The sequence below is a fragment of the Oryzias melastigma genome, linkage group LG5 (genome assembly GCF_002922805.2).
Source record: "Oryzias melastigma strain HK-1 linkage group LG5, ASM292280v2, whole genome shotgun sequence".
NCBI classification, from domain to species: Eukaryota; Metazoa; Chordata; class Actinopteri; order Beloniformes; family Adrianichthyidae; genus Oryzias; species Oryzias melastigma.
In genome coordinates, this window is record NC_050516.1 from 17,507,926 (window position 1) to 17,522,722 (window position 14,797).

The window sequence follows — 14,797 nt, forward strand, 5'->3', positions numbered from 1 at the left end:
ATTTCCTTAAATATTTTAGCGGGAAAATAAAATCAAGTATCTAGATTGATCTCCATCTGTAAGTTGTAAATTCTGTGTTTATAATGGCAAAATAGTATTTTTCTTGTAAGCATAGGAAGTGGTTTGCCTTTACAGTAATTTTCCTAAGAGCACAACTACTCTTCAAGTATTTCCAGAACTAGTCATTTAGATGGATGATTAGCATTCTGCACTTGTAGAAAACACTGTTTCCTCCTGAGCACAACTCTACATTGGATGTGTTCACAAACTGCAGCATGTCCTCTGCTCCCCTATTCCCATGAATGTGTCCTACTACGATGTACAAAGAAAACAATACATTTCTACTAAGTTGGTTAATTAAAGTACTGCAATTGTTTTTCTAACTTGGAAAAAATAGGTTTCACTTTTCATGCTCAGGAAGATCCCAGAACACTACCTTCCCGTCTGCATGACTGTATTTTATTAGACAAATGATGACACACTTCACCGTTTAAAAGACAATTGTACATTCAGGTCAGTTCATCTGCACAGTACAAAGATGCTGAAAACGGGTGACATGACATCCTGCTCTGTTGGCCCCGTTGGACGTTAAAGTGTTTGGGCCCTTCTAAGGAAACAATTCCCTCACCTGATCACAGCAAATCTAATGTGTCTGACTTATTGATTCCCCCTTGAAGTCTTTGGTCATGTAAGACATTATTGATTTGTCTCTCTTTTTTCCCCCTCTTTCTCTCTTTGCTTAGTACGATCCAACTCTGGCAGATAAAGCTGAACCCCTTTGCTTCAGTTTTGGCCTCGATGTGAAATCAGAGATCAGAAAAGAGTAAGCGATAGAACGACTTGAAAAGTCAATTTATAAATTTATCACATTAGATTTTGTGCTTTTGCGTCATTTTCCCCCATCAAAGCCTGCAGCTTTCCGTGTCTAGACTGTGCGATCGTCCACACGGGGAGGAAGGAGTGAGCTGAAAGAGTCACAGGGGTGGCTGAAGCGGTCAAACACTTCAATAATGCATTTTGGCATCGTGTAACTTAAACTCCAAAGGACACATTCCTTGCAAGACTCAAAAGTCTTCCTTCACTTTGCTGTAAGGCGATGAAGTAACTGCATTTAACTAACTCAGCTGTGCTGTCTGTAAGGCTGCCCTCAATGTTCATTCTGAGCGGAAAGGCGGGCACTGGATACACGTGAGGTTATTAAGCAGCAAAGGTTTATGATTGCTCTGTGAGTCCTTTTTTGTCCTTTACAAACACCTCCTAATGGATGGGCATTGAGAACACTGACTGTATACAGAGAACTGAACAGAGTGACTCCTCCCCCTTCATGTTCCAAACAGGAAGAAGCTGTTGGTCCCAAAAATCCAGAATCCGATAGACTTCTATTGAGAAATATACTTCTATTGCTCAGACATTATATTTGTCATAATAACCATTCTTGGTATAAAACATTTTTTAACATCGTCTTGCTAATCTTAACTGTTTTTTAATGAAATTTTTGCTTTAATGCAATTTATTCAAGTTATAAACTGACCAATCAGATCCCCAATAAAAGTAGGGGGTCTCGTGTTGATTGACAGATTCTCCTGAGTCTGCTTTCAGTGGAAGGGGTGTGGCCTTCTAACATACTCACCCCTGATTGGAGAGAATGGTTCCTATAGAAATGTAGGCTAAAACAATCATCAATCACGGCTTTCTGAGGACGTCTGGTTCCAACATGGCGACGGACGTATCGAGGGAAAATGGTAACTGAATTGACTTCATTTGGTTGGAACCGGAAGTATGGGTGAAGTCACACTCACTCTGTCCAGTTCCCTATATACAGTCGATGATTGAGACACAGGTGCTCCAAGTAAAGCCTGTGAGTAAACAACAGCTTTAGCAACACTGAAACTTTGAACAAAAGGAACACCGACTTCACTTGCCATGTAAAGAAACACCTACACGTCACTTTTTTTTAAGAACAGGACAATAACTTCACATCTTTTAGATGACAGAAAGTGGAGGCAGGGTGGCCTTGTGGCTGCAGACACTTGTGCTCTGGTAATTTGTCACACACACTAAGACACACACACACAAGGACCTCCAACACCCTCTGCCAGGACCTCATCAGCAGCTCAGAGAACCTCTGACCTCCCATGTGGAGAGGAGTGTGTGGGACTTGGAAGCTAAATGACATAACAACCAATACATCCAGTCACGCACGCACGCACGCACGGGGAGTGTGTAGTCAGTGTAATCCATTGGGTGTGAAGGGGGACATCCTGTCAAGACTGATGTCTGCCTCGCAGTCCTCCAAGTCGCAGACAGAGTCGGTGGCGTTGTCCATGTTGTGGGAAAACTGTGAGATCCTGTCAAACGTCTCCTCATGTTCAATACATTCAACCACGTTGGGGATCATGTTGACATAAGCGTTGGCGATCTCCTTGTGGATCAGGGTGTCCTGGTTGTAGGAGACCAGCTCGTTGCTGATGTTGACCGTCTCCACGGGAGTGTTGGAGCAGAAATACCGGCAGCCCAGCAGGCTGGCGAAGGCCTTCCGGAACTCGGCGTTGAAGGCGTAGATGATGGGGTTCAGGGAGGAATTGGTCCAGCCGAACCACACGAACACGTCGAAGGTGGTCTCGCTGACGCACGGCAGGCCCGCGTCCCGGTCTGTGGCGCGCCTCGAGCAGAAAGGAACCATGCAGTTCAGAACGAAGAAAGGTAACCAGCAACAAACGAAGACGCCCATGATCACAGACAAAGTTTTGAACACTTTGGTTTCCCGTTTTATGGACGTCTTTAACGTGGTGTGGTGTTGGCACTCGATTCGGTTGGTCCTGCAACTTTGCGCGTGCTCTGCCGCTCTCTCCAGAGACGCTATTCTCCTAATTTGAATTTGTGCAATCCGGTAGATTCGTGTGTATGTTACAATCATGATTGCTACAGGAATGTAGAAACTTATCAGGGAGGAGGATATCGCGTACTCTCTGCTGAGGCTGGAGTCGCAGTTTTCCTCAAACTGCCGACTCGTGGAGTTGTGCGCCCCAGCCTTGTCTTCAGCGCTGGCTTTGTGCCAGTTTAGCTGGACCGGGATGAATGAAATGAGCACAGACAACGTCCAAGTGATGCTTATCATCACAAAGGCAACTCGCTGGGTCATTTTCCTCTCGTAACGGAAGGGGCTCGATATGGCCCAGTATCTATCCACACTAATAATACAGAGGTTAAGGATGGAGGCAGTGGAACACATGATATCAAAAGCAACCCAGACGTTACAAAAAGTGCCAAACGGCCAGTACCCCGCCACCTCTGCCACCGCTTTCCATGGCATCACCAAGACGGCGACAAATAAATCCGACAGAGCCAGGGACACGATAAAAATGTTAGTGACTTTGGTCCGCAAGTGCCGAAAGCGCAGCACCGCGGAGCACACCAGGATGTTCCCCAGCAGGGTCCAGAGGATGAGCAGGGACAGCAGACAGCCCGTCACCGTGCGCACCACCATATCCTTCCCCGCATCGCTTGTTGCCTCCGCTCCAGTGCTGTTCCACATAATCTCTCCGAGGGGTGCCGGCGCGGAATCAACCCCCTGCACCGAAGAGAGATACTTGGCTGGATTCTCCATTCTCCTCTTCAAGTAAAACTGCAGTCCATCTCTGCGTGCGCCGGGACGGGTTCGGGCATCAGCCAGCCACCGAATTGTCTCCAGTGACCCGCTGGGTTGTCAGCTTGTGTTGTATAAAAAAGCCAAGAACAGAGGATCGAGTGCGTCAAACCAAAATCGAGCGTGGTGCCGGATGCGCTCGGGGACTGAAACGCAGCACGCATTGGCGAGCGCATATTGAAACCGTGTCGGTCCGGTCGTCTGACCTGGCTGCCTCTGTGGATATCTCAGACCAAGATATCCTGAGCGCAGTGTGGGTGAGGGAGTCCCTGCAGCCTAACACGCACAAACGTAAGCCAAGCAGAGCGCGCACACACCATTACGCATTCTTTCCTCTCGCTATTACGCACGACATTGAGAGGAAACCTCATTTGAATGTTCCCTTTATTGAGTAAAATATAAACTCAGAGAAAGTTAAGGGTTCCATAGACACTTTTAGCACACGTGAAATGCGTGTTTAGGTCTGCATTGCAGTGAAATGGGACCGAAGAGGGTGTAAAATATGAGCAACTACATGTGGAGTTAAAGAAAAGTGAATTTATTTGCATCTTATCCTAAATTTGTTCTGTGGAAAACAGACACCTTTTTTTTGTTGCTTCTTTTCAGCGCAAAACAATTTCAGCACCAAGGACAGCTCCTCAGCAAAGTCTAATGGAGCTGTCCGTGGTGCTGAAAAAAATCATCTCATCTATCTATCTATCTATCTATCTATCTATCTATCTATCTATCTATCTATCTTTCTATCTATCTATCTATCTATCTATCTATCTATCTATCTATCTATCTATCTATCTATCTCCACATTAAAACTTTTTTTTTTATTTTGGTTCTATCATTAAAAATAAAAAGCCTTCCTCTGAGTCGCAGTGAACACAGGTGGTTCTTCACCCTCCAACACGACCACTTTGGGGTCAAAGCTCATCCCCTCTGTGGAGATCTCGAGCAGGTGAGTCATATTCACACTCTCGCCGGGCATGTAGAGCCAGGAGCTCCCCGTCACCGTGCGCCTCAGCAGCAGCCGCAGCAGCGTGGTCTCTGCCTATGAAACGTCATGGCTATTTTTAGATGTGTCCGCATGCCTGTCAAATCGTTCTGACACTACGTTATAATAATCCCCTGACTCCCAACACCAAATTCTCTGGAGTAGCCTGGACCATAATCTTGGGATCATGTCGCGTTAGTGCGGCGCAGCGTTTACGCTCCTCCTTCACTTGCAGATGTATGTAGATGGTTTGGAATCAGGGCAACCAGGGACATAAATGAAGCCCTTTTTAATGGATAAAATACTAAATATCTTCACTAAAAATATAAAATATATATAGTTTTCATCTAATAACCGAAGTCACAAGCTCTATGATATCCCATTACTTTATCAAGAATGTTGGGTTCATTTTTTGGTGCTATGTAATTTCTGTCACTGCTGTTGCACCGCTGCCAGCTTTGTTGGAGGCAGGTGTTGAAGCAAAAAGTAATCGTGACTCCATGACTTGGAGCTGCAGGAACTTTAAACATTGCTCAAACATAAATAAATGCACGGCTCCATCAAGTGGAATAAGCTTTTACTGCACTCATGAACACTCACTAGTCTTGGGTTTTACCAAAAAAAGGTATCTAATTTTTATTTCAATATATGCATCCACGTCTAACTCAATTATACGACAATAGCTTTGATTGGCAGAGATAGAAGGGAAAAAGTAAAAAGGATTTTTTGTTTCCTTCAACTTGGCACATAGAGAAAACCTAGAGAAGACGTCTGAGAACTTGCTGGACACCTGATTGAACATCTGTGTAGATTTGATCTTAAATTATGTAGTGCAAAATTTTGTCCACAGAAAAACAAAAGATGTTATAACAAAAGTGTGCTTTCACATAGATCACTGGTTGTGTCTGTTTTGGCATGTTGAGCAACATAAATGGTCCATGACTCAAGAAAAGAACCTTGTTCAGATAAAGTGTAACTTTCAGCAAAAAACAAGACGATCAACATTCACAAAGTCATTGATGAATCTTGGCTGAGTGAGAGAGAAATTAACTTAGTCTGAGAACTAACTTCCAACTATGATATCAAAGCATTGTAATAGGCTTAAAGATCAAGTGTTCCCCTTATCTAACTGAACTCAAATTAAGTCAAATGAGAACTTAATCCATAGATAGTATGCGTGTTTTAGTAGAAATGCTCTTATGGTTTCTACTATTAAAGTACAGATGGTTTTAAAAATGCAGTACTGTTACTTAATTGTTGATCCATTTTAGAGGCTTTTTAGTTGAAAAAAATCAGATTTCTGAAAGTCTGTTTCAAAATATTGTCTTTAAAATTAAATGTGCATCCCAGATTAATCCTTTTTTGGAAGCTTTGTTACGCATGACCTCTTCAAGGAATGCAGGGTAAAAGGTTCATCTTTTTTTATGGAGTCTCTACAGCGAGGAGCCTTTTGTTTGTCCGCGTGGCCAGCTGCCAAAGTCCGACCTGCGCTGTGCTCCAGAGCTGCTGTTTAAAAGTGTCCCTGTGTCCATCCTTTCCGTCAAACTCGGCGAAACACCTCAAAGAGGGAGGCAACGGAGTGCATGCGATAGAAAAGGTTCAAGGGAATGGCAAAATTCAGAACGGTGGTCCACGCCGAGAAGCCGTAAATGTCCTGCTCCAGCCCGTTGTCATACTGCGGTCTGCAGCCAAACGCAGGGAGGAGCCACAGCTGAAAGACAGAAATGCAAGATTTCACTCAGAATAGTTTTTTTTTTTTTCTTGACAAATGAACGTCGACAAAAACTCGCAAACCCACCGAAGCATTGCACATAATCAGCAAAACAGCAATGTTCTTCAGAATCAGCCTCTTCATGTTCAGCGGCTGCTCCTCCTGCTGCTCCTCACACCTGTACACCTCTCTGCTCTCCTCCTGCTCCTTCTCCGGGGTTTTGTCTGGCGTCTCGTAGGCTCGATTGATGATGCCGCTGAACGGCGGAGCCATGGAGGACGTCACCGAGAAAATTTCCGACCCGGCCAGCAGTTCTGGGTCGGACCTCTCAGCTCGCTCTTGCTGGCGATAAAGAGACTCGATAATAAAAAGGTTCTGGAGATACTTTTCCAGCACGATGAAGATGGAGTAGACAAAGTTGGTCCAGCGATATGAAGCCTTGCTTTCAGTGCACAGCACAGCTACAATGCTGCACCAGGACATGAACCAGGAGCCTAAGGAGGATCCAAACAGCAGCTCTGTGTCCAGCTGTCTCGACGTGTTCTTGGAGGTGTCCAGAGGCACGTGGTCTGCTCTGTATATGAGCAGACCCAAAGCACCGGAAAAGCACATAACCGCCAGCATGACGATGCCATAAATGTAGAACATGGAAACAGCGGACTGGCGCAGCTCGAGGACCCCTTCTATACGGGTAATGTAGACCACCAACACTGCGATTGTGCTGGCCAGCGCCAGAAGACCCAAAATGGGCCCTAAAGTCAAGCCCTGGCTTTTTGTGACCAAACTCTTCTTGTTTGAAGAAATAGTGCGCCCGATGTTCTTCCACATGACGAAGAGCAGAACGGAGACAAAGATGTGGTACTCCACGTTGAAGGGGAAGAGATACACCAGGCCCCTGGAGAAGAGGGAGCTTGTGCTGGAGCTTGTGGTACTGTTGCACACCGGCTCTGAGGCCACTGGAAAACAAAACAACAATAATAATATTTATGTTTGAAGGCATAAATGTGAGATCATATCACGTTTAGCAAAAAATATTGTTTGATCCTTTGTTTTAAGATATACAAAAACCAACTTCCATGATTCAGGAGGTTATAATAACAACAAATTTTATAAATAAACCTTTCTATGTAAAGTTCGGTTTGCATGTTCTGCCCATGCATGCATGGGTTTACTCCGGGCAGTACAGCTTCCTCACAGTCCAAAACATGCTTAACAGGTTATTCAGTTACCATAAATTGACCCTTGCTGTGCACTGAAGTGAATGTCTAAAACAATTGAATTTAAAAAAAAAAAAAAAAAAAAAAACTTAACTTTTGAAATACAGAACGCTTTGGAAGTTATATTTGCCGCTGCTGACCAGAATGAGTGAAGAACATCTGAACAGATCTTTAGTTGTCAAACTGGAGTGTTAGGTAAGCACTGAAACTAAACTGCTGAACCTCTAAAAACAAGAGGCTGCTTTTGCACTTTCAGCAATATTTGAAATGGACAATTTAGGAATGCAGATTAGATTTGTTTCTGCAGCACAATCGTATTTACACAATCAAAGAGATTCCTCTGGAAACTCTTTCAGTACAATGTGCACAAGAGAGTCTGAAAACTGGGGCATGTTCACCCACATTTATGATGATATTTTTTGCTTTATTTAGCAGATTCTTTCATCCACTGTTTCTTCCATTTGGGGAGAGGGTCAACATGGGGGGTCTGTATTCCCACAGACAGACTGACTCTGGTTTGGGACCAAATGCTATCTTCTCTTCAATGTTCACTGTGTGAACTCTGAGTTCTGGACATTGGCTGTGATGTAACCATTGATTCAGGGAAGCGTTAAGGGACAAATAGGAGATATACCTCCTTTCATTGAGCCTTTTTCCCTCTATTTGTTAAAAATAAACTTTTATACATGTACATATTTATGTGATTTTTGTCTCAGGCACCTTGAAAAATGTATAATTTTGTGTTCAAAATACTGCATGTGAAGAACTTTAAATGTTCTTGCACTGACTTTAAGAGTTATCAAAGTATGTGAGCAATGATGTTAGGTTTTTTTTGTTAGTTTGTTTTGTTTTGTTTTTGGGGAAAAAATCGTTTTAATTAATTTTAATGAAAGCATCGTTTTACAATTAATTCAAAAAGCTACAAACTGTAGAACTTGTTTTGTTCAGATGCACACATGCATCATGCTGTTTATTTTTCGTTATAAAATTGTATTCATAATACTTAAAACATTATATTATTGCACATATTAGAATGCAGATAATTTAGATCAGTTGATCAAATAATATTAATGTAATTAGATGGTTAAAAATAAAAAATACAAATGTATTTTCCAGTATTAGCATCTGAGACTAGATTAGTACAGAGCATTATGTTAATTATTCATTCCATGGACTGAGATGATATAGTATTAGGACAAAACAAAGTATTTTAAGTTTTTGCAAAGAATAAAAAAACAAGAACAACAATTTAAAAAAAAAAAAGCATTCAATTCTTAAAGAAATGCTGAGGTACTGTACAATCAAAGGGTTTAAAAAACATTTTAAAAACTGTTTTGTTTGGGCCAGTCTAAGAATAAAAAAAAAAAAAAAAAATAAAAAAAAAAGTTTTTTAATTACGACATTAAAAATGGTAAATTTACGGAAAAAAAAGTTGTAAGCTAAAGTTATGATTTTCAAGTCATAACTAATTAACATTTTTTTCTGAAATTTTAAATTTGTATAAATTTACGGGATAAAAAATTGTAGATTTACAAGAATAAAAGTAATAAATTTACGAGAACTAAAGAAGTAAATTTATGTGATTAAAAGTTATAAATTCATGAGATTTAAAGTTGTAGATTTACAAGAATAAAAGTTGTAAATATACGAGAGTAAATGTTGTAGATTTACGAGAATAAAAATAGTAAGTTTTTGAGATTCAAAGTCATACATTTACATGATTAAAAGTTGTAGATTTGCAAGAAAAAAAATTCGTAATATATCTTTTTTTTTTTTTTACTGGCCCTAATACTCTGTCGAAGGTTTCTGTCCTTTCAGGAGCCACTTTAACAGGTAATGCAAGACATGCATTGTAATGTAATCCAGAGCAGCAGCTGAATTTACCCGAAATGTCAACACTTTTCCCAGCAAAAATGAGTTTTCCTCATCCGTCTCTTTTCTGTCTTCATTGGGTCACTGCTGCCTCTCAGACTCACTAACTCAGAGTGTTTCTCATAAAGCTGCTACACATTGAATATGTGAATCCAAGGTGTGAAATCTCAGTGAAAATCTGATTGAGTTAATCTTAACAGCCCTCATGGAATGTGCTGTAGTCACAAACAGCAGATAACTGTGGTGCTTTTGTGCTTAACTAAGAGAGGTGAACTCTGTATCAGTCCATCTCCTCCTATCTAAGGGGGTTTTCTTGGATGTCTGCAATTATGATGCTCACTGATTCTTGGACTTGGTCTGTGGTGTGCAGATCCAGGCCCTGAAAGCTGGAAACTGGTCATCCCACCTTTTTATTGACGGAAACACCTGATTCAAATAACTGGCAGCAGGAGAATATCCAGGAAAACAAGCAGGACAGACCTGGATGTGGACACCTCTGGTCTAGGTGATTGGTGGGGCAATTCAAACTCGATTTAGAGATCATTGGTTTCACTTATTTCTATCATATACGTTGTTGGTACATATCTTGAGCTGCTAGGTGTTTTATTTTTGTTTTTTTATTATTTGAGGAAAAAAGCGACAAAAATAAAAACAAAAATGGTATAAAAATTTTTCCGACCTTCTGTTTTTGTTTCAAAAAGGTTGGCGATAATCGAAAAATCTTCAAAAAATGTATTGAGAGACAAAGAAAACAATTTGGTAAAAGTAAAGGAGAGCATTTGCTAAGCTTTTTTATGTTATCAATTAAATAATTCAATTTAAAAAATAAAGATATTTGCATCTTTTAGAGAAAAAAATCACTTTGGGGGCAACTTTAAAAGAATTTCATGATATTTATAAAAGTTTATCTTGCATACAAGGCAAACCCTGTCTGCACACACAATAATAGTATTTAGTAAAAATAAAACTTAATGAGTTCTTTAAAATTGATATTATAACAGATCACTTATTATTAAGAGGGCGGATTAAAGTTTTTTTTCTTTTTTTTTTTTTTTTTCCCCAGATATTAAAAAAATTGTATTTTACCATCACAAATGTTCTTCTTTACTAACCGCTCACAGCTTCACCATTCACCAATGTGTATCCCAAACTTTGCCTGTGGTTGAGTTTGAATACATTTTGAATTATTTTTGTCAAAGCAAAAAGGAGTAACTGAATAACACACATGTGGATAAAGACTTTGTTTGGCACTCAGATTCATCTGCTGTTCATGCACATAAAAGAGCGTGAGTATTAAAGAGCGGATCAAGTTTTCCAGCCAGCTCCACCTGCAGCAATGAGAACAGTGTGTTCACACTAATGCCCTCTACTTACTGACCTGATGGTTTCACATGTATAATTGCATGTTGTTAATGACAGAAAAGAATTTTCACACGGGACCGTTTTCAGTGTTGGATTTAAATTCTTAAATAAAATAAAAAAATGAACTCAAAACTAACATGTAAAATGTCATTTTTATCTGGATTTTTAATAACATAAATGCTGAGAGTAGCCTAAATGTCAAAAGTGCCTGCACTTCAGAGAAGGATAACAACAACAAAAGTCCTATTTCCTCCATGGCTCGCTGGTTCTCAAGGTAGCAATCGAATGGAATTGAACACTAAATTTAAAGATTTGTAATTATAAACCAGAATTTGAACCGGAACAGCTGAAATTACCCCAAAACTATATTTTGTCTCATTGTAATGTACCTAATAAATAGTCTGTAGAAATAAAAAACGTATTAGTGCATTGTGCATTAGTACTTATTGGCTGGACACACCTGAACCAGGTACCCATGACAATTACCTGGTTCAGATGTCCCCAGCCAATAAGAACAGCCCAGAGCAGGGTATACTGGAAAACATGCAGGAAGGTGGCTCTCGAGGACCAGGGTTCCCTACCCCTGCATTAGACCAACGTTATGCTACAGCACCTTTTATTTAAAAGGGGAACAGTCACCCCAACAGTCAACCGGATATGAAGAGGAACGGTTAACCCCCCCCCCCTCCTACCTCAGGCTTAGATGTATCAGTTACTGTAACTGCAGCGCCTTTGGGACTGAGGACCCCAGCGACAAAGCTGCTGTTGAGCTCAACAACAGTTATGTCTGAAATGTGGGTGAAGAACCAGGAAGACCATCAAAAGATTTGTGTATCTGTTAAAACTCAATTGAGTTCATCGACACAAACAAGGCCTAAAAGGAGGCCTAAAACTAAGCCCTCTGAAAAGCCTCCTCTTTTTTCATTTCTCTTTCATCTGCAGGAGTGAACTCTTAAATTGGACTTTTGTGCTTTTTATCCAGCAGCAAATCAGAGATAGGACCTTACCTATGGTGATGTTTTCCGAATCCAGGAAGGAAAGTCTTCTGATGTGGTTGTTCATGAAGTGCTCTGCCTCCGACATCACCCCGTTGCACCACAGCAGGACGTTAGTAAAAACTGCATGAATTACACCAAATCTAAGAAGAGAGGAAGGGTGGTAAAATTATATTTAGATCATTTAATTCTGATTGGGAGAGAAACAGAACTGGACATACCTCTCAAATATTTCCAAACTTTTAACAACATCCTTGATGTGAAACCACAGAAAATGTACCTAAAACAAACCAGAATACAAGTAAATAAAATAAATGCTTCCATTCCTTAAAACACACAGTATTATGTGATCTAATCTGACCTTAACCATTTACCACAGAGATTTTTTTGCCATATAAAGTTGCACTTAAGGTCATTAATAGGATAATGTTGTTGCTTTAACAAAGAGCACATTATCCCAAGTCATTCAATGGTCCAGTGATAATAAAGACCCGGTTCTAGCACTCACGAAAGACTGTCACTGTTTAAATGAAATTGGGTCTGTCGTCTTACCTGTGCTATGGTGTGGGTTGCGTGGACGACAGGATATACTGCATAAGCAGCCGACAGACAAGACGAGAAGCCCACAAAATATCCGATTCTGAAGGCATCCATGACGAGAGAGAGGACTGCGAGGACAGTTAAAGCACCTAGAGGGCAAAGAAGTTACCATCAAGTTAGGTCTTTTAAAATTGTTCCAAATTAAACTGCAACTTCATTGTAGAACTAACTGATAGTTGGGATGTATTTTTGGAGGGCCACAACGTTGCAAAACTGATTTTACGCATCTGCGCGTTTTTACGCATTTACGCGTCTTTACGCATTGGTTCTATGGCAAGCTCACCTCTAATCCAAGACGTGGTGGCATTGACATCCCTCTCAGTTCGGGTGTTCTTACGCCTCTCCCGGAGCAGAATGTACCACATCATCCAGATCAGCTGGAGAACCATCAGGCAGGTGACGAAGGCCAGCAGGTGGGACTCCTCCACTGAGGGGTTATCCCGCGCAACGGCCAGCATCAGCGCCACCCCGATCAGAAACAAATTGATCCCATACTGCCCGCTGAGAAACTCTGCGTTCTTTCTTGGATAATCCCCGGACAAGTTGAGCTTCAGCTTCATAAAAAGCTTCCTGTCTTGGTCCGAGCTGGATGAGGAGGACGAGGAGCTGTTGCAGTACTTGTTCAGACAGGTAACGTCCAGGCCGCCGTCTCCTTCCATTCTGGGTTCTTGGCAGTAACTGCAGTGCTGCGAATCAAGTCAGCGCTGTGCGCTATAAGTGCATCTGAGGAAGGTCAAGTCCGTAACCTGGTACAAGGTGGTGATTCAGACGTGTGCCAAACATGAATTTAATCTTCTGGATCCGGCTCAGTGGTTCCACGGAGTCTCAGAGTTCCAGCCTCGCTGAGGATGGGCTTGACGCACGCCAACGTCCACCTGTATCCATGGAAATGTAATGTCTGAGTCACAGGGAACGAGATCGCGTTTCACACCTCTCTGTGATCCGGGCCTCCGCCCTCTTGGAGTTCACATGCGTAACAGAAAAATGAGTTGGGTTAAGATTGTGCCAGCCGGTCACGCTGGAAACAATCGGAATCTTGGAGCGAGGAGTTCTCCACACAACGACACTCGACCTCCTCACTCCTCCAGGCGCTCTGTGAGGATTTGCTGAAACAGTCTGCAGCCTGTTATCTAGAGTTAAGGTTCACCCCTGAGTGAGATAAGACATGGGGGGAGATTTTCACAAACCTTACAATTTGAAAGACGGTTGTCCTGTTGCTCTGACTCCAAAAACAAAACAATTTTAAGAAAAACCTGAAGGCCAACGTTGCTTTAGAAATAAGAACCTTTAAATTACAAAGAGCTGACAAATGAGCATCTAAAATAACAATGAAACTAAATGGAAAAGCGACTGAGTAACATTTTTAAGAACAATCTAATCATTGCAGTTCATTTAGAGAACAAACATGACATCTCAGGATAATAATCAGATATGAAGAGAACTGCTGCAGTCATCTGAAAAACTTCTTCATGTGACCACAAGACCCAAAAAGGAAAGGGAAGCAGTTTTCTTGTGCGTAAAGTTTTCTTTTCCTTCTCGACCTGAGGATATTATCTGATCCAAGTGATAACATTCACTTCCAACTTCCGCCTCAGCTCAGTTCATGAATTTCTAAGGACGAAATCTGTAGATCTGGCTTGTAAACTTACAGGTTGACGCATGCGCCAGAGTGCGCATCTTTAATTTGAACCGAACTCACCTTAAAGGAAAAAAAACTCCACGAGGACTCCAAAGATGATCAACTCTCCACGTCAATCAGCACACAATGGATTTCCTAATCACTTATAACTGGAGTGATAACAAAACAGCAGATCCATTCATTATCAATGGAGTGTAACGGGCTATGGGGTTGCATTTGAATGCCCTGATCGAATTTGAAAGCGCGCGGTGATTGACAGCATCCACAAAACAATAAACACACACACACAAAACGCATTTTAAATTTAGAAGTTTTAAAAATTTTATAATAGAAATTGTGGAATTACAGTATAATGCTTTACAAACGTGTTTAAATTAAGTAGAAACAGGACAGACTCATTTATAATTCATTTAATGAATCAATCAATCAATAACAATTGTGACTCTTTTATTCTATCTGTATTGTTAGTCCATAATAGCCACTTACAAGTATATAAACCCACACATGCAAACACAACTACCTTTTTTCTTCTTTTTTGGTTAAGGCTTATTATTATGTAAAATGATTTTTCCTGCTTAATTCATACTAGGAAACATTACATAATACAGCTATGCATTACATAAGTTCAGTCAGTTCTTGCATCCGATCCGTTTTGTTGTTAAACTTCTTTAAGCTGATCCATTCATCAACTAAAACCAGTCTGCCCATCCCAAGTCTGAAAGCTTTTTTTTTCTATTCCAAACTAACTACCTACCTATTAAAAAAAAGAAAAA

At 41.0% G+C, this 14,797-nt stretch overlaps 2 protein-coding genes across 2 annotated transcripts; both read right to left on the reverse strand.

The window, feature by feature from the left end:
- Positions 1-394: 394 nt before the first annotated feature.
- On the reverse strand, positions 395-3,901 carry drd5a (dopamine receptor D5a). The gene has a single exon (XM_024269057.2). The coding sequence runs from the start codon at positions 3,605-3,607 to the stop codon at positions 2,228-2,230; it is 1,380 nt and encodes a 459-aa protein (XP_024124825.1). The 5' UTR covers positions 3,608-3,901; the 3' UTR covers positions 395-2,227.
- A 1,313-nt stretch (positions 3,902-5,214) lies between these two features.
- Positions 5,215-13,696, reverse strand: otop1 (otopetrin 1). The gene is made up of 6 exons (XM_024269152.2): positions 12,669-13,696; positions 12,338-12,474; positions 12,007-12,065; positions 11,798-11,928; positions 6,427-7,295; positions 5,215-6,339 (listed from the first exon to the last, which is right to left on the reverse strand). Exons 1-6 carry the CDS (start codon positions 13,042-13,044, stop codon positions 6,169-6,171), a joined length of 1,743 nt encoding a protein of 580 aa, XP_024124920.1. The 5' UTR covers positions 13,045-13,696; the 3' UTR covers positions 5,215-6,168.
- Positions 13,697-14,797: the final 1,101 nt, after the last annotated feature.